This window comes from Neofelis nebulosa, chromosome 2 (genome assembly GCF_028018385.1).
Source record: "Neofelis nebulosa isolate mNeoNeb1 chromosome 2, mNeoNeb1.pri, whole genome shotgun sequence".
Taxonomy (NCBI): domain Eukaryota; kingdom Metazoa; phylum Chordata; class Mammalia; order Carnivora; family Felidae; genus Neofelis; species Neofelis nebulosa.
Window position 1 is genome coordinate 206,092,218 of NC_080783.1, and position 21,191 is coordinate 206,113,408.

The window sequence follows — 21,191 nt, forward strand, 5'->3', positions numbered from 1 at the left end:
TGGGCCAGAGGACGAGCCGGCCGGGAGGCGGGGAGGGGCCTGGCGGGGGGCGGCCGGGTGGCTCCGGACTCCCGGGTGCGCGGCCCCGGGCGCCCGGAGCGCAAGCGGCTGGGTGCGCGCCAGGGGCCGCCGCGCTCGGGTCGGTCCGCCGCGCTCGGGCTGGGGTCGGGCTCCGAGGCGCCGGCGGGGGGCGAGGCGGGGCGGCCGGGGCAGTGCTGCAGTGCCTGAAGCGGCGGGCTGGGGGAGCTGTGCCCGCCTGTCCCCAAGGCCGGGGCTGGGACCGGGCAGCTGGGTCGCCGCGCCTCTAGCCCGGCCGCGCTAGGCGGCGCGCAGCCAGCCGTGCCCGGAGCGGGCTCCGGCCCTAAGTCCTTCGGGGGCGCCCGGCCGGGGAGGCCCCCGGAGAAGCCCAGTCCCGCGGGCCAGGGCGGCCGCCGCCGCCGCCGCCGCCGCTCCGGCCCGCCCCCGGGGGGGGGGGGGGGTGTCCCGGGCCGCTGGGCCCGCCCAGGTAACCCCATCCTCGGCCCGCCCCTGGCCCGCCCCCCCGGCCGCCCGCCCGCCCGCCCGCCCGCCTCCGCCGCCGCCGCCGCCGCCGCCGCATCCCGGCTCTGGGGCGGCGCTGACAGTCTGGTCCGCGCCGGACAGCGGGCGCAGCAGCCGGCAGGGCTGACGGCAGGCACGGAGGCAGAGCCCCGCCGCGCGCGCGCCCCGGCCCGCGCCCCGGCGCCGCGCCCCAGCCCGCCCGCGGGGCGCCCACCTGCCGCCCCGACGGGAGGCCCCCCGCGGCCGCAGCCGCTGCCCGGGGCCGGGCGCCCGCGGCGGCACCATGAGTCCCCGCTCGTGCCTGCGTTCGCTGCGCCTCCTGGTCTTCGCCGTCTTCTCGGCCGCCGCGAGCAACTGGCTGTAAGTCGGGCCGGGACCCGGCTGGGCCGGGCGGGGCGGGGCGGGGCAGGCCCCGGGGGCAGCGGCCGGTGCCAGGCGGCGCGGGGCAGCGGGCGCGGGGGCGCCCGGCAGGTGTCTCGGCCGCGGGACGCGAGGCTCGCTCGCTCTCTCCGCTGCCGCTGCCGCTGCCGCTGCCGCTGCCGCCGCCGCCGCCGCCGCCTGGGCCTCCCTCTGGGCACCGCTCCTGCCCGGGTGCGGCTCCCAGCCCAGAGGCGGCAGGGGTGGCGGCGGCATCCGCACCCATAGGCGGCCTGGGGCGCCCGAGAGCGCGAGGGTACGAGCGCGGGGCGGCGGCCGGGGTGGGGCGCCAGGCTCCGAGCGCAGACCGGGCTCGGCTGACAGGTCGCCGGGGAAGCCCATTACGGGGTAGGAGTCTGGGTCCTAATAGCAGGTTAATCCCGAGCAGTCCAGGAGCGAGCTCCCCGCGCCGAGCTGCGCCGAGCTGCGGGCTGGGCTGGAGGCGTGCAGGGACCTGTTTCTGCTTGGGGGGCGGGAGCCAGGGGTAGAAAGAGGGAAGGGATCGGGACACCCAGCCTCAGAGAGCCTGCGGCTGGAGGTGGCCTGCCTTTTCCTCCCTGGGGCAGGAAGAAACTCCGTCCAGCCCTTGAAGAAGACAACAGCCCAGCACCTCTCTGTGTTTCTACCTAAGGAGGAGGGTGGCCGGGGGTGACCGCCGGTGGCCTGTTTCTCTGTTGCTGGGCCTGGCTCAGGTGACTCCCTGGGAAGGGACAGAGGGCTCACTGAGGGGTCTCAGGTGGAGGAGGTGGGGGTTCTAAAGGGATGAGCTTTGGTGAGTAGATGAACAGGGAAGGGAGAAGACTCCGGAGCCCTTCTTCATCCCCCCATCAGTGATGGTTCCCCCGGCCCCAGGCTTAACTCTGGCCCCAGTTCCTTCTGCCCAGAGCTCTGCCCCCATCGGCTGGGGGCAGCCAGTGGGGAGCCAAGCTCCAATATTGATCTGAAAAGCATGAGGTGGGAAGGGGGATGGCCCACAGTGTAGCTGGGGTTTCCATGGAGACAGCAGGAGAGGAAAAAATTCCCTCTGCATCAAGACTAAAGAACAAATATCTCCCATGAAATTGCCCCGAGTGTCCAATGGCTGTTGCTATGAGGTCATTGCGGCCAGCCGGAGCCCTGCAGGCTGGAAGGAGTGTGTTCGTTGGGGTCAGAGCCACCCAGGGCTTGGGGGACCGAGGTGATGTGGAATTCTCCCAGCTGTTGGGAGAGCGAGCGACTCCAAGGCAGCCCAAAGTGGCTGCAGAGCTTTTGTTTTTCTTGGAGACTTAATTTGATTAACACTTCAGGGGCAGTGGCAAAGCTACAGGAACCAGGGCACTCTCACCTCCTCCCGTTACCCCCCGCGGGCCAGCCTCCTGAGTGGGGACTAGGTCGCAGAAATGAGGAGGAGGGAAGCTGATTTGGAACCGGGGGTTCTGGGGTCCCCAGAGCTGACCCTTGAAAGCAGGGGTTCAGAGCCAGGGTCTCCAAAGTGAGCGTGAGCATCAGAAGAACAAGAACTGGGGCTGGCCCACCCAGTGCCAAGGGCTACGAAGAGGAGGACAACAAAGTGGCAGTTCCAGAATCGGACCCAGGCCTTCAGGGAAGAGAGCAGCATCCATAGGGAAAAGTCCCTCAAGAGCATCCAGTGTTTGAGCTCCTTTTACAGATGAGGAAACTGAGGCCCCAGGAGGGGAGGCTACTTGCCCAAACTCAGAGAACTGAACCCAGGTGCTGCTTCCCAGGCCTTGACATACCCCTTCCCTGAAGCCGTCCCAAAGTTGAGCCAATGTGGCCCAGGTGGTGTCACCAGCCACCCTCAGCCACGTCCAAACCCAAAATCCCAGCCAGGGAGGCAGTCCCAGCTTTGGGTCGCGCAAAACCATGGGGGAATTCCAACAACTCCCTCGAGGGGGGCGGGGTGAGGAGGGGCGGCCTGGAGGGAGAAGAGAGGTTGGCAAACCTGTTCTCTGCGGTGGTGATGGCTCAGGTTGCCACGAAGCAGGTCTCTGGATGACCCAGCTCGCTCCTGCTCCACCCCGGGCTCTGAGCCAAGGGTCTCTGCACAGCCCAAGATGGAAAGCATAAGGGGCTTCCCGGGACGCCTACCAAACCAGAGGGGCAGTGATGGAGAAGAGATCTCTGGGCACATTCCAAGACGGGGTCATTCGTCTCGTATTTATCAACCTCCATCCCTGAGACAGGGACTGAGCCCACTCACAGCCTGGTCTCCAAGGACCTTGGGGTCTAGAAAGATGGGACAGAAGTAAAAACACGAATGGGTGGGACAGTGTGCATGCTAGTGCCCTCAGAGGAAAGGTTTGGTGCGAGCTGGAGCAGTCACAGAGGGGACTTGGCCTGGAGGTGGCAGAATCACGACAATAGTAGTAATCAGTATTGTAATAGCTCCCAGCGCATTAGCTAAATCCTGACAACATCTGAATCTCGTTCCACAGATGGGAAGACTGGGGATCACAGAGGTCACTGCCCAAAGTCACCTAGTTAGTAAATGGCAGGGGCACCTGACCCAAAAGCTGCCTTTAGAAGGAAGAGCTGTGGGCAGGCAGATGTCCACCCAGGCAGGGTGGCTGGCACTATCTTTTTCAAGTGTGAGTCACGGTGGAGGTCTGGTCCCCAGAGGGCGGCCGGCAATGTTCTCAGAGGGGCAAAGCCTGGGTGTCCGTTCCCGTTCAAGTACCTGGAGTCAGGCTTTAGTCCAGGGTCGGCTGGCTGGCCGGTTGCAAGAGACGATGCTGTCTGTTGTCTCAGAAGGGCGGTGGCCTGCCGGGGAGGCCAGGTGTCCCACTGCGTGCAGCTGTCGGGCAGGACGGAGCCTGGAGCTGGGAGGGCTCCCCAGCCTGAGGCCCGGGCAAGCCCAGAGAAGCTGAAAGCTGCCGATCAGACTCATGTCTGGCACCCCGGGCGAGCCGGCAGCTTGTGGCAGCTCCCACCACCGAGGGAGGGATGGATAGATGAAAACAGTCCGTCGGTGAAAGGCCTGGCTCTGTCTCTGAAAGATGGGCTCAGAAATGGCCCTGAAAATTCCCTCTGACACTGGGCGTGCTGGGAATTGAGAGTCCGGGGTTCCAGTCCCGGCTCTGCCTCCCAAGCTGGCTGGTTCTGGGTGGGCCTCTCCTGCCCTCTGGGCCACAGTCCTCGGCGGATAGCTCTGAACTCCAAATGAAAGTACTAGGAAGAGTCAGGGAATAGCTTGGCGAGGGCTTCGTTATTGTGGATTTCCTGAAGAAAGGGCAGTGGTGCACCGGGCTGGGGCCCCAGCAGAGGCCCACCAGATGAGGGTGGGGGGGCCGTTCCACACTCAGAAATAGTCCAACAGAGTGGCTAAGAACCAGGTCTCCAAGACAGCCCGCAGGTCCATCCCAGGTCTGCCGCTGACCGGCTGAGTGACGACAGACAGGTTACTTAACCTCAAGTTCCTCGTCTGTATATAAGTGGCACCCACTCTTGGACGGTAGTGAGGCAAGTGTGAGCTCGTGCACATAGCACGAGCGCAGTGCCAGGCATGCTCGCGCTGGGAATGGCCGGCATGGCTGCTGCTGGAGGTGGAGGGCGGCTGTTGGTGCGATGGGGGAGTCGTGTCCTTGTTTATAGGGACAATGGAGAGAATGAGCCTTCAGCCTGCTGCTCGCAAGCCCTGTTTACCCCAGACTGCTCTGTTGGGTCTTACTGCTCTTACACGGGTCACACAGGTAGGATCATCGGCTGCCACCTCCCTGCTCTTCAACGAGGGCTCCTGCAAGAGCCTCACAAAGCCAGGGAGGTCCGGCCCGGCTCACAGGCAAATCCTGGTGGCCAGAGGAGTTGTGTCTGGGAGCGCCCTTCAGGGCGGCTGGGGGAAGCATCTCACCCTCACTGCATCTGACTCCCCACAGGTGTGCATCTCTGGTCCAAGCTCCCGTGTGCCTATTTGCCCAGCAAGGGGGGCCACAGGCGGTGATCTCCTTGACCATGAGCAGACTGAGGCCTGACACTCTGGGTGCAACTCGCTGGGCCAGGTGTGGGCAGAGCCAGTCCCACAGGTGAAGGTGTGTGGCACATCTCCCCCAGGAAGAGCCTCCCGATCCCCAGCTATAAAGGATCCCTCCCTCCCTTCTAGATAGTAAACCCCCCTCCTTCATGCTCCTCCCCTGACTCTGGGCGTCCGATCAATCAATCACTCACGCATCCACAGCCCTTTATAGTTTATGCCAGGATTTCCCAAACTGCACCGTGGATATTTTGGGCCTGTCTTGTGCGTTGTATGATGTTCAGCAGCATCCCTGGCTTCTCCTACTAGATGCCAGTAGCATATCCCCAGGTGCTCTAGACATGGCCAAATGTCCCCTTGGGGGGCAAGATTACCCCCCATTGAGGATCAGTGGTTTATGAAGCACTTTCACACCTGTGACCCTATTAGAACCATGTAACCTCTCCCTTCCCACTTTTGGAACAAGGGGTCTGTACTCTTTTCAATCTCGCTTCAGAGGCCCAGAGGTGCAGCTGCTTCCCCCAAGGACATTCTGCAAATCAGAATCAGGACTTGAGCTTGACGTGCTCTCGCATGTCCCCATCTCCTGGTTTTTATCCCCATGCCTATAGGACAGTTTCGTACTGTATGTAACTACAGTCCAGTAGGGTGGCTTTGTACTTCTACGAGGTTATAAAACCTGAATGTCAAGTGTGCTTAGGTGCTCAGTCAATATCCGATGGGTGAAAAGGGGAAAGGCTTGTTCGCTCCAGAGGGCTGTAAGTTTTTGTCAAATGGTGCCCGATCTTAGAGACCTCGAGTAGGAGGGAAGCTCCACTGTAACCCCCTGAGTCTCAGGTGATGCTAAGATGGGCCAACGTGAGTGTCAGGGAGTGTGGCTGTCTGTCACCCAGCAGATCTGCTACTCTGGCCCCCGCAGCTCCCCTGCCAGGGTGCACCCCCCCCCACCCCAGATCCTGCCTAAGCACTTTCTCCCCCTCACCCTCCGTGGCAGGGCCTAGAGACCAGGCTCTGCCTGAGGGGTTTACTCAGGCGGCAGTCATCACCCAGCTGTCTGCTATGGCTTGACTTTCTTCCCTCAGCCTGGGATTAGCAATTGAGCAACTCAGCAAGCATCTGACAAGACAGTGTTCCCCAAACCTGTTGAAACTCGCCCAACTCGGGCCCTGTGGGTGCGTTTGCAAAGCTGAGCATTTACGCCAAGCCTCCTTTTCTTGTTCTTCCCTCTGGGAAGAAGGGCTTGGCCTGGGCCAACTGGGCACAGGGTTGGCCAGGGAGCCACGGACGGGGGTGACAGCTACCCCTCTGGCCCCTCCAGTCACCCCCACTGCAAACCAGCTTGCCAGAGCCGCTGCCGTTTGCTCAGCAAACTCAGCTGGAAGGCAAAGCCGCGACCCCATGGTTGCGGTCCAGATGGCCTCAGGAGTTGCCAGGTTTTATCTCTGAGTCCTGGACTGCGTCTTCTGTGATCCAGCCAAACCCAGGGGAAGGCTCGCTCCCTGCTGTGACCCCCACCAGCTCCCCGTTTCCCCATCCAAGCCCCTCCCCACCTCCCCCATCTCCTGGCACTTTAAACCAAACTACGTTCTAAAAGTTTCCCTGACCAAGTCATGAACCCCACCGTGGAGGGGACCTGGTCTAAGCAGAGAGGGGAGGAAGGTGGGTAGGAGGAGGGAGGCATGTGCTCAAGGAGGGAAGGAACCTCCCAACAGCTAGCAGCTCACAGCTCACAAGGGAACTTTGGAGAGGCCCATTAGAAGCAGCGGGAAATTTCTGCTGAGACTCCAGGGGCCTCTTCCTGCTGTGACTCCTGGATGGTTCTTTCAGACCCTATTTCTCACTCTGTTCACACACGGGACCTATCATGGCAAGGCTGGGTTCCAGGAACTCTTCCTCAAGGGCTGGTAACAGCAGGGCATTCCTCTCGAGTCGGGGTCCTGGCAGTCCTGGCACGCCAGGGAATCGAGGGCTAAGTCACGGCCATCAGAATTTGAAGGGTCCCGGGAGATTACCGGTTCAACCCTTGCAGGGACCCTGAATCTCCAAGCAGGGGCATGCCTGGAAAGCCCCATTCAGTCATGGCAAATGCTTGCTTGTCAAGACTCGCCCCACCAGGCACTGTGGTGGGCTCTTGGGGCCACAGAGCACCTTACTGATAGAGGTGGAACTGCATCCCAGGTCTCCTGACTATCTTCCCAGGACTTTCCCTGCAGCCCCACACCCTAGCCTGTCATCCTCTATGGGAGGTTATGAGCGACTGGAGCGAGGAAGGAACCAAAGTTGTCCTAACTGCCTTGTTGGGATGGGGGCGCGGGTTTGGCCACAGGCTCTCCTGGAAACGGTGCCTTCAGAAGGGATCTGCCAAAGCCAAGGAACTCACTAGCAACCTGGAGCCACCAGAGCATGAGCCCCACTCTAGGAAGCCAGCTCCTGCCCTGGACAGCTCAGCTGGGGTTTCAGCCACCCCTCCTCGCTCCCACCCCCTGGGCTCCCTCCGCCGAGCTAGAGAGGATGAACGCTTCAGTGGCTACAAAGGCGAGAGAGGCACTCGGGGGACAAGCGTCAGGTGGGTCTCTGCAAGGGAGAAGCTCTCTTCTGGCAAACAGGAGGCAAGGCAAGGTCAGGAAGTGCCCTAACTTTGATGCCCACTCACCCCCACAATCACACCTGCCCTGCGGAGAGAAGGAAAATTCCTACCTTCTGGTGCAGGTCTGGGGCCATCCAGCTAAGGTCTGAGTGGCTACTTGCCGGCCCTGAGTCAGCCACCGGCTCCCCAGGAACAAATACTGTGAGATGGTGAGTGGGAGGGGGGCTCCCACTCAGGAAGCCCTCAGGAATGAAAATGTAGGAGCTGGGCTACCAGGTGTGGGAAAGCAATGGAAACTGGGAAGTGAAAAGACAAAAACGGGGGCTGCTGAGGCTTCTGAGGATGGAGAGCAAAGGAAGTGAGGGGTCCCAGGAGACAGGAGGAGGGGGAATAGTGCCCCGAGGTACAGGAGTAGGGGCTTGGGCTCCAGGAAAGGCCATCATCCTCCCCCCCCCCCCCCCAAAACTGAGGAAAGGCACTTGGGACAAAGAGAACTTGACCTGGGCACTGAGGACTCCAGAGTTCTGCCAAGGCCGGGGAGAAGGTGGAGGGGAGGCTGTGCCCACCACCCCTACAACCACTGTGTCTCCAAGGCTGGCCCCTCCTTACTGGCTGCCCCTCCAGGACTTTCAGGCCAGTAGCAGCAGCCCCTTCCATGGCCCCAGAAGCCGTCCAGGCTGCCTAGTGACTGAGACACTTCCCTCCCCAGTATCCTTTGTTCCTAAAAGCAGAGCAGACGCCTTTGCTGTGGTCCCCAAAAGCCCTGGGACCGCAGAAGGACTCAGCAATGAAAGAATGAAGCCACCTTCCTCAAATCATTGTCACTACCCTACTCCATCTTTGAAGCCTGATCCGCCAACCCAGGCTTAGGAGCCAGAATGACCTGTGTTCAAATGCTGCCCAGCCCTGACTGGCTGCATGGCTTTGAACACATGCCTCCCGGAACCTCATCTGTAAAACGGAGGGGGATGATACCGTCCTGGCCAACCCTGCGTGGCTGCACTAAGGATATATTAAAGCATGTGGCTGTTGTTTGAAGAGCACAGGTGACAGGGGACATGAGGTGCCTCCCTTCCTGTCAATCTTGTCCCGCAAAGGGCTCCCAAGTCCCCCAGGCACGCTGAGCCTGCACTGGACCCCACTGTCCCTAGCCCCCTCACCGCGGTGCCCCAGCCTCTGATCTCATAAAGCACCCACTTCTGTCCCACCTGTTGGACCCCTGGTCCCTGGAGGGTCCGACCAGTGGGCCCAGGTCACCGGCAAGCATCCTTCAGCTCTGCGTGCTCCATCGGAGCAAGCTGTGTCCAAGCTCTGCGGTGGGGATGGAGGCCGAAGTGTCCACCCTTCCCAGTGGGGGTGTGTCCTTCACTCAGGCTGGTGAACCCCCGTCTAAAAGAGCCGAGCAAAAGAAGACCAGTGAACAGGACTGTTCTGCGGTCCAGCAGAGGGCCCAGCTCGAGGGACTGCGCGGGGGCTTTGAGGTGGCAGTGATGATGAAGGTGATGACGGTAAACACCTTAATGACCACAGTGATGATCAATAGGACTTGGTAATGTTGCCAACTGGGGAGCAGTGGCTACTATGTGAACATTTAATCCGTTGACGTCCCTTGAGGTGAGAACTATTATTCTCCCCATTCTACAGATGAAGACACTGAGGTTCAGAGATGCTCGCTAACTTGCCTCCGGGAACACAGAGCTGGGATTCTGACCCAGTCTGCCATCTCTCTCGCACACTGTGCCACCCTGTGGGCCGTGCGAAACGATAGGTCTCCAGGACAGGGCCTCGGGATTCGGAGACCGTGGGTGCAGAAACATCCGGAGGCCCGAGAACAGCTGAGGGGCGTGATGGGGACCCGGGGAGCCAGGTGCTGGCCACCCCCGGAGAGAACGTGGTCCTGGGTGGGTCCCGTGGCATGCTTGCCTTCACGCGGCCGTGTCTCCCCAGGCGGCTCACTGTTCGGCAGGCACTCCGGCTCCTTCCGGCTCCTCCTCCCGCCTGCTTGGCCTCCTTCCTCCCTGGTGTCCCAGGCACTGCCACTCCTGAGGAGGCTCTAAATGTGGCCCAGGCAGGCAGGGAGGCCAGAGGGAGGGGGCAGAGAGGCCTGGGCTGGCGTCCCAGCCCCCACCTGGATACCCGCGGGGCCAGGACCCACGACACTGATCTGCTTGGCCTCCCAAACGCTCCAGCTATTTCCCGTCTCCTCTCCTCTTGACGCGCAGAGTAAGAGCTGAGAGGAGGCGCAGAGGTGCGGATTTTTCTCTAGGAATTTGTATATTTTTTTTAAAAAGCAAGCAAACCTGGAAAAGCTTGGGACAAGCCCAGCTAATTTTAGTTTCTAATGAAAACAGCAGGTGGCCGAGAGGATCTGATCTCCCTGGCAGGGCCAGGGCCCTCCAGCCTCGCAGGCTTCGGCACGGGCCGGCGGGGAGGGCCTCCTGGGAGGGGCCTGTGGGACCCACAGCCCCCGTTGGAGAAGATGGGGGCACGAGCTGGCTGGCAGCGGCAGCCGGGGCAGCCCGGGCTGCTGGGGTAACCTGATCGATGGCGGGGCTGTGGCTAGAGTCCTGGGTGGCTGGAGCAGCAGGTGGCAAATTGCTAAGCCTGTACTCAGCAGTGGCAGGAAGAAGCCTAAACTGGGGCAAGGCGACCAGAACGAGAGAAGGAGCAGAGATGGTTGAGGCCCTCCACGGGCCTGGCCAGCCTAGCCCAGCGGCAGCCAATACCGATCACTCCCGGGCTCTCTGTGCCCCCCAGAAATGGCTTGTGCAGCCAACATTTGGGCCCGGCCCAGCTCCAGGGTCATCAAGTGGCACACATGTCTCCGGGGAAAAGGCTGAGCCACCTTAGGGTGCAGAAAGGGGATTCCTGAGGCCCCCAGAAAAAGTTGGGTTCTAGCCTCTCACAGCCTCCAGCCCTCAAAGGCAAAGACAGCCCCCATTTTACTCCCTCACCCCTGCTCTTCCCTACCCTGACGACTCTGCCAAGAGGTGAGCCGAGGGGGACAGAGCCCTCCATCATGCTGTAGGCATTTATTGAGCACCTTCTACGTGCCACAACCTGTGCCGGGCCCTGAGGAGGCCATGGGCCAGACACGACACTGAGGGTAGTGTCAGCCCCCAAGGCTGTCAAACAAGGCAGATCTACAACTGGGGTACAGGAGACACAGAGCTCCCAGCCACTCACTCACTGGCTGTGTGACTTTGGGTGAGTCCCTCCACGTCTTGGGGCCTCAGTTTGCTCCTCTGTAAAATGAGGCTGGGCACCAGAAGAAGCGGGCTGTGAGGGCAAGGGCCTGTGATGCCCGGGGTCCCAACTCTCTCCACCCTGTTCCCAGCTGCACATCCAGTCCTGACAGCCAGGCCTTCCCAGGCAAGATTCTGGGACCCAGGAGAATCGAGGTGGGGTGGAGCTGTGTCTCCTGCATGGAAGGGGACAGCTGTTGAGCCAGATGAAGGCAGGGGCTGGGGGGTGGCACTGGTGCCAGCCGTGGGGAGGGGGGGGGACAGGCACACTCCTCAGCGGAAGAGGGTTCTCAGCTTCTTCCTGGAAGCTGTCCCAGTGACTCATGGCCATGGCCACCCAGCAGCCTGCCCCTAAAGCCGTAGGATGGTTATTTCAGGCTGCCTCCCCTCACTGAGTCTAGCCTAGGGGAGAGGGGTGGGGGGCTTCCCTGGTCTACTTTATTTCTCATTCAATGCAGGGGGTTCTGAGGCCTTTGAGGCTTGGACACCTCCATCCCCATCTGTAGAAGAGGGACTGTCACTCTGACAGAGGGAAAGGCCTCACAGACCCACCAGTTTAGTGTCCCCACGAGGACCCAACCTCCGGGTAGGCAGGGACTTGCCCAAGGTCACACTGTGGGCTGGTAGCTCAGCCAGGCCTCCCCAGCCGGCATTCCCTACCCAGAGAAGCCCTGCCCTTGAACACCTCCCTCCACCAGGAGCCTGGAGCCTGTACAGCCTGACCTGGCCCATCGGCTGGATGCAAAGGGAACAGGGGCCAGCTCTGTGCCCCCATGCCCTTCAGGGAATAGAGGACCCCACCCTTATTCAAGAGGCCAGGTCTGGGTCTGAGCAGGAGAGGATCCAACTTGAGGCCCAACTCCTTGTCCCCTCACCGGTGGCCTCCCAAACATGGACCTGGCCCACAGCCAGTAGCTGGGCTCTTGGCGCCCCCTGCAGGCCAAGAGCACCAGGTGGGACTAGGGCCATCCATAGGGGACCTGGCCCAGGCAAGGGGAGCACCCAGACAGGACTGAGGAGCCAGTGTGTCCCCTCCCCCTCCAGATGCACCCTCCCCTTGCCCCCCCACCACCTTCCCACCCTTGTCTCCCCTCTGGGAGTCTCAGGCTCCTGCCCCGACGCTGCTAGTCTCTGCATCCCTGAGGCAGGACCTGGCAGAGAAGACAGGGGGGTCCTCTAGGGAGCAAGGAATGTGGGGAGAGGAAGGGAAGGTTGGATGCCTCAGCCCAAGACCACCCACCTTCTACTCACCCGTGTGCTGCCAGGGAAGTTGGGGGGATCCTCGCAGCTACAGCACACCTCCCGTGGGCCCGGCTAAGAGCCGGCAGCACCAACCACATCAAATCACCTTAATTTCTCACAGCAGCCCTCTGGGATAGGAACCATTATCTCCATTTCTAGATAAAGACAGCTAGACTCAAGCTCCACAACCAGGAGGTGGGGGGCGGGGGGGGGGGGGGGGCTGATGCAGCCGTGAGGCGGAAAGTGGGTCCCAGAATCAGATCTCCCTCGGGCATAGAAGGAAACATCCCCTGTGGTTGGCCAAGAGCTTCCCCTGAAGTGCCCTCCAGGGCCAGTCTGGCTTCACAGCTGCTCCTGAGATGTGTCAAAAGCCCAGATGCCCACCCAGCCCCGCCTGGAGCGAGGGCCCTGGCACCTGCACTCTCAACAAACTCCACAAACATTTCGATGCTCAGCCAGATTCGAGAACCATTCCTCTGGGCCAGCCCCCATGCCTGACACACAGAATCCACCTGCTGCTCACACACCTCCGGGGGAGGAGAACTCGGCGACCGGTAGGCAGCCCATCGTCTCCACCTTGACCAGCGTCCTTAGGTTGAGCGAACCTGGCTCCCAGCAGCTCCTGCCTGCTGGGGCCAGTTCTAGTCCTCGAGCCACTTAAAACAGCATTGTGTCCACTTCAAAGGCTTTGAAGTTGGGCAAAACCGGGTTCAAGTCCCTGCTCCACCTCTTACGAGCTGGATGACCTTGCACACAAGGCAAACTACGTAACAGGTCTGTGCCTCCATTTCCTCCTCTATAAAACAGGGGTCCGTTGGCTTTGCTGGGAGGATAAATGCAACAATGTAAGGGAAGTGCTTAGCCTGGTCCTAAGCTGCATGAAAGCTAACTGTGCTTATTACTGTAGTCATAAAAATGTCCCATATTTCAAGAGGGCTTTCTGTGTACTTCTTTGCTCATCATTTATTCCTTTACTTCATCCGGCAAACAAATGGCAAGTTCCTGCCCTACTGCCTCAGACCCCTTGTCAGCCCACCTTTCACACACAGGACCCCCTTTTGCTCTGACCACAGTTCCTTGACTTAGCCAGAACCAGTGGTAACTTCCCCACGTTACAGATGAGAAAACTGAGTCCCATGGAGTGGGCCTTCCCCCTTGATCCTTCTATGGACAAGAAATTTGTGCGGCTTCATCACCTCCAAGCATCTCCACCTCCATGCCTAGAAAGCTCCCCCAGACCAGGGTGGCTGGCCAAGCTCCTGGTGGGGGACTGGCTCACTATAGAGTCGGGGGCAGCAGGATACTCGCTGTCTTTGTTTCGAGCCCCTGTTGTGTGACCGAGACTAAGGGTAGAGCCAGGCTCTGAGTTTCCTCCTGGGAGATGGTGGGAAGGCCCCTTTCCCTCACTCTGCTCACCTGTATAATGGACCAGACTATCTGTCAGGGAGCATTCTGGAAGTCTGCGATACTCTGTACTCTGTTGCTCCTCCAAGGACCTGGAAGGCAGCCCCTGCCAGCCCTGCCCTGGGAGGGGAGCAGATCATGTCCCACCAAACAGGTGGGAAGTGAGGGCAAGGAAAGGGAGAGGAGGCCTTCAGAGTTACCACTCAGCTCTCCTCCCAGCACTCAGCTCCCCCTTGTGCACCTACTGTGTTCACTTGGCCCTGGCCAAGGATGCTAGAGGGGAGGGGGGGGGTGCAGGCTGAGGGGCAACGCTTAGAACACAGTCATGGGGTTATGCGGACCTGGGCTCCAAACTAGTAGATCTGCCTCCAAACTAGACAAGCCAGGTGACCCCGAGCCAGTCACTTCACCTATCTGAAACATACCTGGCACTCAGTAGGTGTTCAGGCAACGCACACCTCTGTCCCTTGGGAGGGACCACTTCTTCCTGACAGGGCCTTTCCCTAGCTCTGCTCCCATCCTGGTGAGCATTCATGTGTCTTGCTTCCGGCTCTCTGGCCTCCCGGTCCCGATCACAGTGTCTGTCCTTAGGTGACACAGAGCCTCAACTTGCCCCTCAACTTGCCATGGAGGAGGACAGGCAGGGGGAAGACCCACAGGGTTTGAAGGGGTTTGAAGCTCAGCTCTGGCACTTGCTATCTGTGTCACCCTCTTAGCCTTCATTTTGGAATCCATAAGATGGGCATAACAATTACCACCTCATAGATGGGAGGCAAGGGTGCAGCAGAATATAGTGACTGCCACCGTGCATGACACGTAGTGGGTGTCCAATGAACAGCAGCACTCCCTCCTGTCCTCCCCTGGAGTAGACACTTTAGAGCCCCTTCTCCCCAAAGGCCGGGTCCCAGAGCTCCCTGACATAAGGTATCTAGCTTGTGATCCCACCATAATTCTATGAGATGGAACCAGCATTGTTGCCCCATCGTCAAGCCACGAAAACCCCAGGGGCTGAGGGAAGAGCACGGCACACTCTGTTTTTAAGCCCTCCTCCCCTGCCACCATCCACACACTCATCATCTCGAGTCCCCCAGCCGCAGTTGATGCTGGTCTCCGTCTGGTGCCCCGGGATGTGGCTGGCAGTGAGGGTCTGGGCCTTGCAGCCAGAATGCGGGCTTCGTTCACTGGGGTCCTTGCCTGGGGGTGGGGAAAGAGACACGAGTGCAGCGGTTCTAGCGTCGCAGCTAGAGGGACGTGAAGGGGTCAGAGCCCAGGGGCCAAGTCTGGCGTAACATCGGGGTACAGACGCTGGTGCAGGGGCCACCCTGGGCCAGGAGGGGGTCCCGTGGGGGCCCCGTCAGCATCCCTCTCAGTGCTTTGGCCTGCTTTGGCCGGGGCGGAAGCCTTCTTATGATGAGACGGCATTTCCCCCGCTGGTCCCAAAAGCCAGGCAAGAGGGCCTGTCGCTGGATCCAGAGAGAAGGCTCAGCCACGAGCCACCACCGGGATGAGTCAGCTCCCAGGGACCTGGGCTGGGCACAGCCTCGTCCCGGCAGCAGAGAGAGAGGGAGGGATCGCTGCACCACACTCCACCCCGCCGCCTTCTCCCCAGGTACCTGGCCAAGCTGTCCTCCGTGGGGAGCATCTCGGAGGAGGAGACGTGCGAGAAGCTCAAGGGCCTGATCCAGAGGCAGGTGCAGATGTGCAAGCGGAACCTTGAGGTGATGGACTCGGTGCGCCGAGGTGCTCAGCTCGCCATCGAGGAGTGCCAGTACCAGTTCCGGAACCGGCGCTGGAACTGCTCCACGCTCGACTCCCTGCCTGTCTTCGGCAAGGTGGTGACTCAAGGTGAGGGAGGGGCTCGCGGGAGGTGCGGGGCAGGGGGAGAGCACTGCCTTGGCAGGGGAGCCACGCGCTCATGAGTGGCCAGAGCCGTCTGTCACTTACCGGGCTAAACCAGCACGCTGCCGGACGGTCACGAGGACACCGATGGAGGCGGGCAGAGGGGCCAGAACGGGCATTGGTGGGGGAGGGCCAGCAGAGGGGTGCTGTTCACTGTGTGGGGCAACACTCTACGGTCTGCAGTGTTTTGGTCCCCGAGCTGCTGTCCCCATTTTACAGAGGAAGTAACTGAGGCTCAGGCAGGGGAAAGGATGGATTGGCCCAGACCCCCAGCCCCATGCTGTTTTTACCCGAACACCAGGCCTCCTGAGGGAGCCCACCTCATTCGTCTGTATCCTTGATGAGCCATGTGGGGAGCCTCAGCACGTCCTGCTCTGAGACCAGGAAAGAGCAGACCCCGCTTCTGTCCTCCTGGCATCAGGGCAAGCCCAGGAGGGGCAGTAGCTTACACACCAATAGCACAAACTAGGGACCAGACACTGTTTTCAGTAAACACTAACTCATCTGGCCATGGAGATAAGGTTCCATGTTGCAAATGAAGAAACTGAGGCACGTGGAGGTTAAGCAACTCACCCAACGTCACAGAGCTGGCAAGTGGCAGAGCCAGGGCTTGAGCCCATGCAATCCAGCTCCAGGGTCTTGCTCTCACCCACAGTGAGAGAATGCTGTGATGGGGGGAACACAGGAGGCTTGGGAGCACAAGGGCGGACTCCTCCTCTGGCCAGGGCCGGGTGCTCGGAGAAAGCTTTCCTGAGTTAGGCCCTCTGCGGAGATGAGAAATCTGAGAAGGCATTAAGCCAGAGGAAGGTGGGCAGGGCAGAGAACGTTCCATGCAACTGGAAGGCTCCTTGAGAGGTCACTGGGTCAAGCCACTGCCCTCGAGGAAGTGCTCTAAACCAGCTGCCTCTTTTTCTACTTCCTGAGCTTGAAACTGACACTCCGGAGCTGCTACCAGTCGACAGGGCCCTTTGACTCGCTAGGCAGCAGGAGGGCATTGCCTGGGCCAACCTTTGTCTTGGCACCTGTGGTCCTGGACAGCGAGGGCTGCCGGGCTTGTGGCAAACCGTTTGGATGTTGTTGGAAACCAACTGTGATAGAAATTTGGAAGCAATTCTCCTGGGAGCTGGCAGAGGCCGAAAAGCACCGTCGTGCTTGGCATTGCTAAATATCGCTGCTCTGGAGAAGCAGCAGAGACCTAGTGAGCGGCCTGGTAGCAGAGAATATCCTTGGTCGATGGTGCACTGCCAAGGCCCTGGGACCTGCTGTCTGAGGAGCCCCGAATTCTAGGCTCGAACGGCAGACCCCAAGCACAGGAAGGTCCTTGCATGCAGTAGGTGTTTGGTGTTTTAGGCGCAGTGGTGGACAGATCAGCAGAATGTCAGGCTCTTTCACAGCCCCGTGCTTTTTGTACATGCTGTCTCCTCCACCCCAAATATTCACCCCTCTTTCTCCACCCGGCATTGTCCCAGCTCCTACAAACCAGTGGTTGCTTTTTCCTCTGAAGCTTTTTGCTTGTGCTGGGGGCTTTTTTTGTGTCTTGTTCGTTTGTTTTTGTAATGTTTAAATTATTTTGTAATGTTTTATTTATTTATTTTTAATTTATTTATTTTTTAAATTTCCATCCAAGTTAGTTAGCTTTTACTGCAACAATGATTTCAGGACTGGATTCCTCAGTGCCCCTTCCCCATTTAGCCCATCCCCCCTCCCACAACCCCTCCAGAAACCCTCAGTTTGTTCTCCATATTTATGAGTCTCTTCTCTTTTGTCCCCCTCCCTGTTTTTATATTATTTTTGTTTCCCTTCCCTTATGTTCATCTGTTTTGTCTCTTCAAGTCCCCATATGAGTGAAGTCATATGATATTTGTCTTTCTCTGACTAATTTCACTTAGCATAATGCCCTCCAGTTCCATCCACGTAGTTGCAAATGGCAAGATTTCATTCTTTTTGATTGCCGAGTAATACTCCATTGTATGTATATACCACATCTTCTTTATCCATTCATCCATCGATGGACGTTTGGGGTCCTTCCATACTTCGGCTATTGTTGATAGCGCTGCTATAAACATGGGGGTGCATGTGCCCCTTCAAAACAGCGTACCTGTATCCCTTGGATAAATGCCTAGTAGTGCAATTGCTGGGTCATAGAGTAGTTCCATTTTTAATTTTTTGAGGAACCTCCATACTGTTTTCCAGAGTGGCTGCACCAGTTTGCATTCCCACCAGCAGTGCAAAGGAAATCCTCTTTCTCCGCACCCTCGCCAACATCTGTTGTTGCCTGAGTTGTTTATGTTAGCCATTCTGACAGGTGTAAGAGCATAGCTCATGGTGGTTTTGATTTGTATTTCCTTGACGATGAGTGATGTTGAGCATTTTTTCATGTGTTGGTTGGCCATCTGGATGTCTTCTTTGGAGAAGTGTCTATTCATGTCTTTTGCCCATTTCTTCACTGGATTATTTGTTTTTTGGGTGTTGAGTTTGATAAGTTCTTTATAGATTTTGGATACTAACCCCTTACCTGATATGTCATTTGCAAACATCTCCCATTCCATCGTTTGCCTTTTAGCTTTGCTGATTGTTTCCTTCACTGTGCAGAAGCTTTTTATTTTGATGAGGTCCCAGTGGTTCATTTTTGCTTTTGTTTTCCTTGCCTCCGAAGACGTGTTGAGTAAGAAGTTGCTGCGGCCAAGGTCAAAGAGGTTTTTGCCTGCTTTTTCCTCGAGGATTTTGATGGCTTCCTGTCTTACATTGAGGTCTTTCATCCATTTTGAGTTTATTTTTGTGTCTGGTGTAAAAAAGTGGTCCAGGTTCATTCTTCTGCATGTCGCTGTCCAGTTTTCCCAGCACCACTTGCTGAAGAGACTGTCTTTATTCCATTGGATATTCTTTCCTGCTTTGTCAAAGATAAGTCAGCCATACGTTTGTGGGTCCATTTCTGGGTTCTCTATTCTGTTCCATTGATCTGAGTGTCTGTTTTTGTGCCAATATTTTTGTAATTTTTTTTAAGTTTATTTATTTTTTGAGAGAGACAGAGAGAGCATGAGTGGGGGAGCAGCAAAGAGAGAGGGACAGAGAGAAGCCCAAGCAGGCTCAGCGCTGATAGAACAGACCCCGACACAGGGCTCGAACTCACCAACCTCATGACCTGATCCGGAATCGAAAGTCAGACGCTCAGCCAACTAAGCCACCCGGGCGCCCCTGTATTTTTTTCGTTTTGATCTAATTTCAAACCTACAGGCAAGTTACAAAACATTGTTTTCATCTCCAGGTGATGGATTTATTCAGTCAGCTACTTTTCTTTTCTTATTGAGGTATAACTCACATACAACATTATATTCATTTCAGGTGTACAACAGAATGACTCCACATGTGTATATATTACGAAATGATCACCCCAGTAGGTCTGATTAGCACTCATCACTACACATAGGTCCACCTTCCTTTTCTTATGAGAATTTTTAAGATCTACTCTCTTAGCAACTTTCAAATATGCAACACAGTATTCTTAACCATAGTCACCATGCTGTACATTACATCCTCGTGCCTTACTTATTTTGTAACTGGAGGTTTGTACCTTTTGACCCCCTTCACCCATTTCACTTACTTCCCCACCCCCTCCCCCACCTTTGGCAACCAACCAATCCGTTCCCTGTATGTACGAGCTTGGTTTTTCCTATGAGGAATTCCCATAATGCTCTTTACCTAGATTCAGCAACTGTTTACATTTTAACCCATCTGCCTTATCAATTTCTCTATCTCAATCTCTCTCTCCCTCTCCCTTAACACAGACATACAGACACACACATATGCACACGTCTAAACCATCTGTGTTCACACAGCTTTCATTACAACTTTTAGACTAAACTGTAATGCCTGTTCCCTCACCCCACCCCACCACTTTCCTAAACTTGAACTGTTCTGAGGCGAGGTGATGTCTCCTTTTCCTGTTTCCCAGCACATGGCAGAGCCTGGCATGGAGGACACAGTCAACGGATGTCATCCAATGACAGAAAGCAAGTCGGGGCAAGGACTCAAAAGGGCAAAGAAAGGGAGGCATGGGTTCGGTGCTGGCCTGAAGCCAGTGAAGAACCCCACGGAAAAGTGCCTTGCTCACCTGTGTTTGCAGCAGGAACCAAGGGAGGGCTCATCCCTGGCTCAGCAAGTTTGGGGAAACACTGGGAATCCTACTGGGAATGCTGAAATCTGCTCCAGACTAAAGTCTGAGTGGCTTGGCTGAGCGTCCAACCCCCTCGAGGCGGAGTCAAGGCACCCACACACCAGGCAGACATCAGGGGCGTCTGGAGGAGTCTGATCTCTTCCTATTCATCTATATCCTCACTCTTGTATTTCTCATGTTCTTCCCTGGTAAGAGTCCTCTTGGAAAGGTCTTAATTTGTCTCCACTGCACAAGAGGAGGCACCTGCAGGGGAAGCATGGGCAGGCGTGACCTTGGAGGAGTGGCATCACTCCGAGTGGCACCTGTCAGTGAGATCAGCATGTGTGCTTACCTTATAGGGCCCCTCACGAAGGTCCCGTGACACGGGGGGTGGCAGCCCTGAGTGTCCACCCCGACCAAGAAAAGCCATCCTCATCACCAGCTGCTGTCACTGGGGACAGCTACAACAGCAGCAGCCAGTCTGGGCAGGCCTCTTTGGTGGCCACCAGCTTTTGGGGTGATGGCAAGGGTGAGCTTGATTTGGTGCCCACATTCATCAGCTGCCTGGCTGGGGTCATGGCCTCAGACATGGCAGAGGCCCAGGAGCCAAGCCATACTTGAAGAAGAAAAGGAAACCCTTTGCTGACGGCCGCCTGTGTGCCGTCTTGCCTCAGATCGCCCTCATGACAACTCTTGAATGTGTGGCGTGCCCCCACTCTACTGCCAAGAAGGGAGGTCCAGCAAGCAGAGGGTGGTGACACACACCCAGCTCCGGGACCTGCCAACTCTTGGCCCTGAGATCTCAGGCAGGGTCCGTTCCCTCTCCTAGCCTCATAAAGTGGGGGCAGTCTCAGGACCAACCTCCTGGGATTTCCATCAGGATTCAGAGATGATGCCTCTGAAGGGCCAGATGGCACTCGAGCCCCACAGGCAGACATTGCTGAGGTCTCGCAGCCTCCAACTCTGCACCCCAGCACCCCACCACCTCCACCCTGCTCCTGGCCTACTGAGGCGAGATGGGTGGTAAAATAATGGTGAGCAATGAGGACCGTGTAAGTGAGGGCCAAACTGTGCGCTCCAGGCTAAAAATCCACCAGAAACCTGGGGAAATTAGCATCCGGGGTGGCCGGGAACCAGGGCAGGTGGCAGTATTTGGCCGAGGAGGCATTACGGCCAGGTGTGGGATGGCCTCTGTACGTTTTAGTCACTGTTTTGTCCCAGAGTCTAGAGTAAGCACCTGCACATAGTAGGCCACTGATAAATACGTGCTGAATGGATAAAAAAGGTTTGAGGACGGGAGGGAAAGCCACAGAGTCTGGCCAGGGTTCAAGGTCGCCATGAGCGGGATACACTGGGGTCTCAGAGCAGGCTGGCCCAAGCATGGCAGGGAGAGGTGGACAAAGCAACGCAAACTCCTCTTCTCCTCTTCCCTCCTTCTGTGGGCAATGCCGTGCCTCTGCCTACCTCCCCGCATCTCATTCTGTGACCCTGACCAAGGGAGAGGGGACTCAATGAACCTTGAGGCCCTCCAGCCTCTGGCTGCCATGGTTGCGAGGTGATGGGGTGCACTGGCCGAAGCAAAGTGAAGACTCAAACCCAGGCCCGCCTTCCCAACCTCTGCGTGTCTAACATCATCCAGACACCTTACTGACTGTAACATCAGACTAGAGTTAAGAAGTAAACACTTTTCAGTCCTAGGCTGTGACTTACCAAAACCTGTCTTCTCACCTTGATCCT

At 57.9% G+C, this 21,191-nt stretch overlaps 1 protein-coding gene across 2 annotated transcripts in view; it reads left to right on the forward strand.

Moving 5' to 3' along the window:
- The first annotated feature begins 588 nt into the window (after positions 1 to 588).
- WNT4 (Wnt family member 4) overlaps positions 589 to 21,191 on the forward strand; it is a 29,072-nt gene continuing 8,469 nt past the window's right edge. Inside the window, exons 1-2 of one of the 2 annotated variants that reach the window (XM_058718710.1) lie at positions 589 to 900; positions 15,012 to 15,247. In XM_058718710.1, coding sequence (XP_058574693.1) covers positions 824 to 900; positions 15,012 to 15,247 — 313 coding nt within the window. In that variant the 5' untranslated portion in view covers positions 589 to 823. The remainder of the gene's footprint in view (positions 901 to 15,011; positions 15,248 to 21,191) is intronic. The other variant, XM_058718709.1, reaches the window with a different exon arrangement.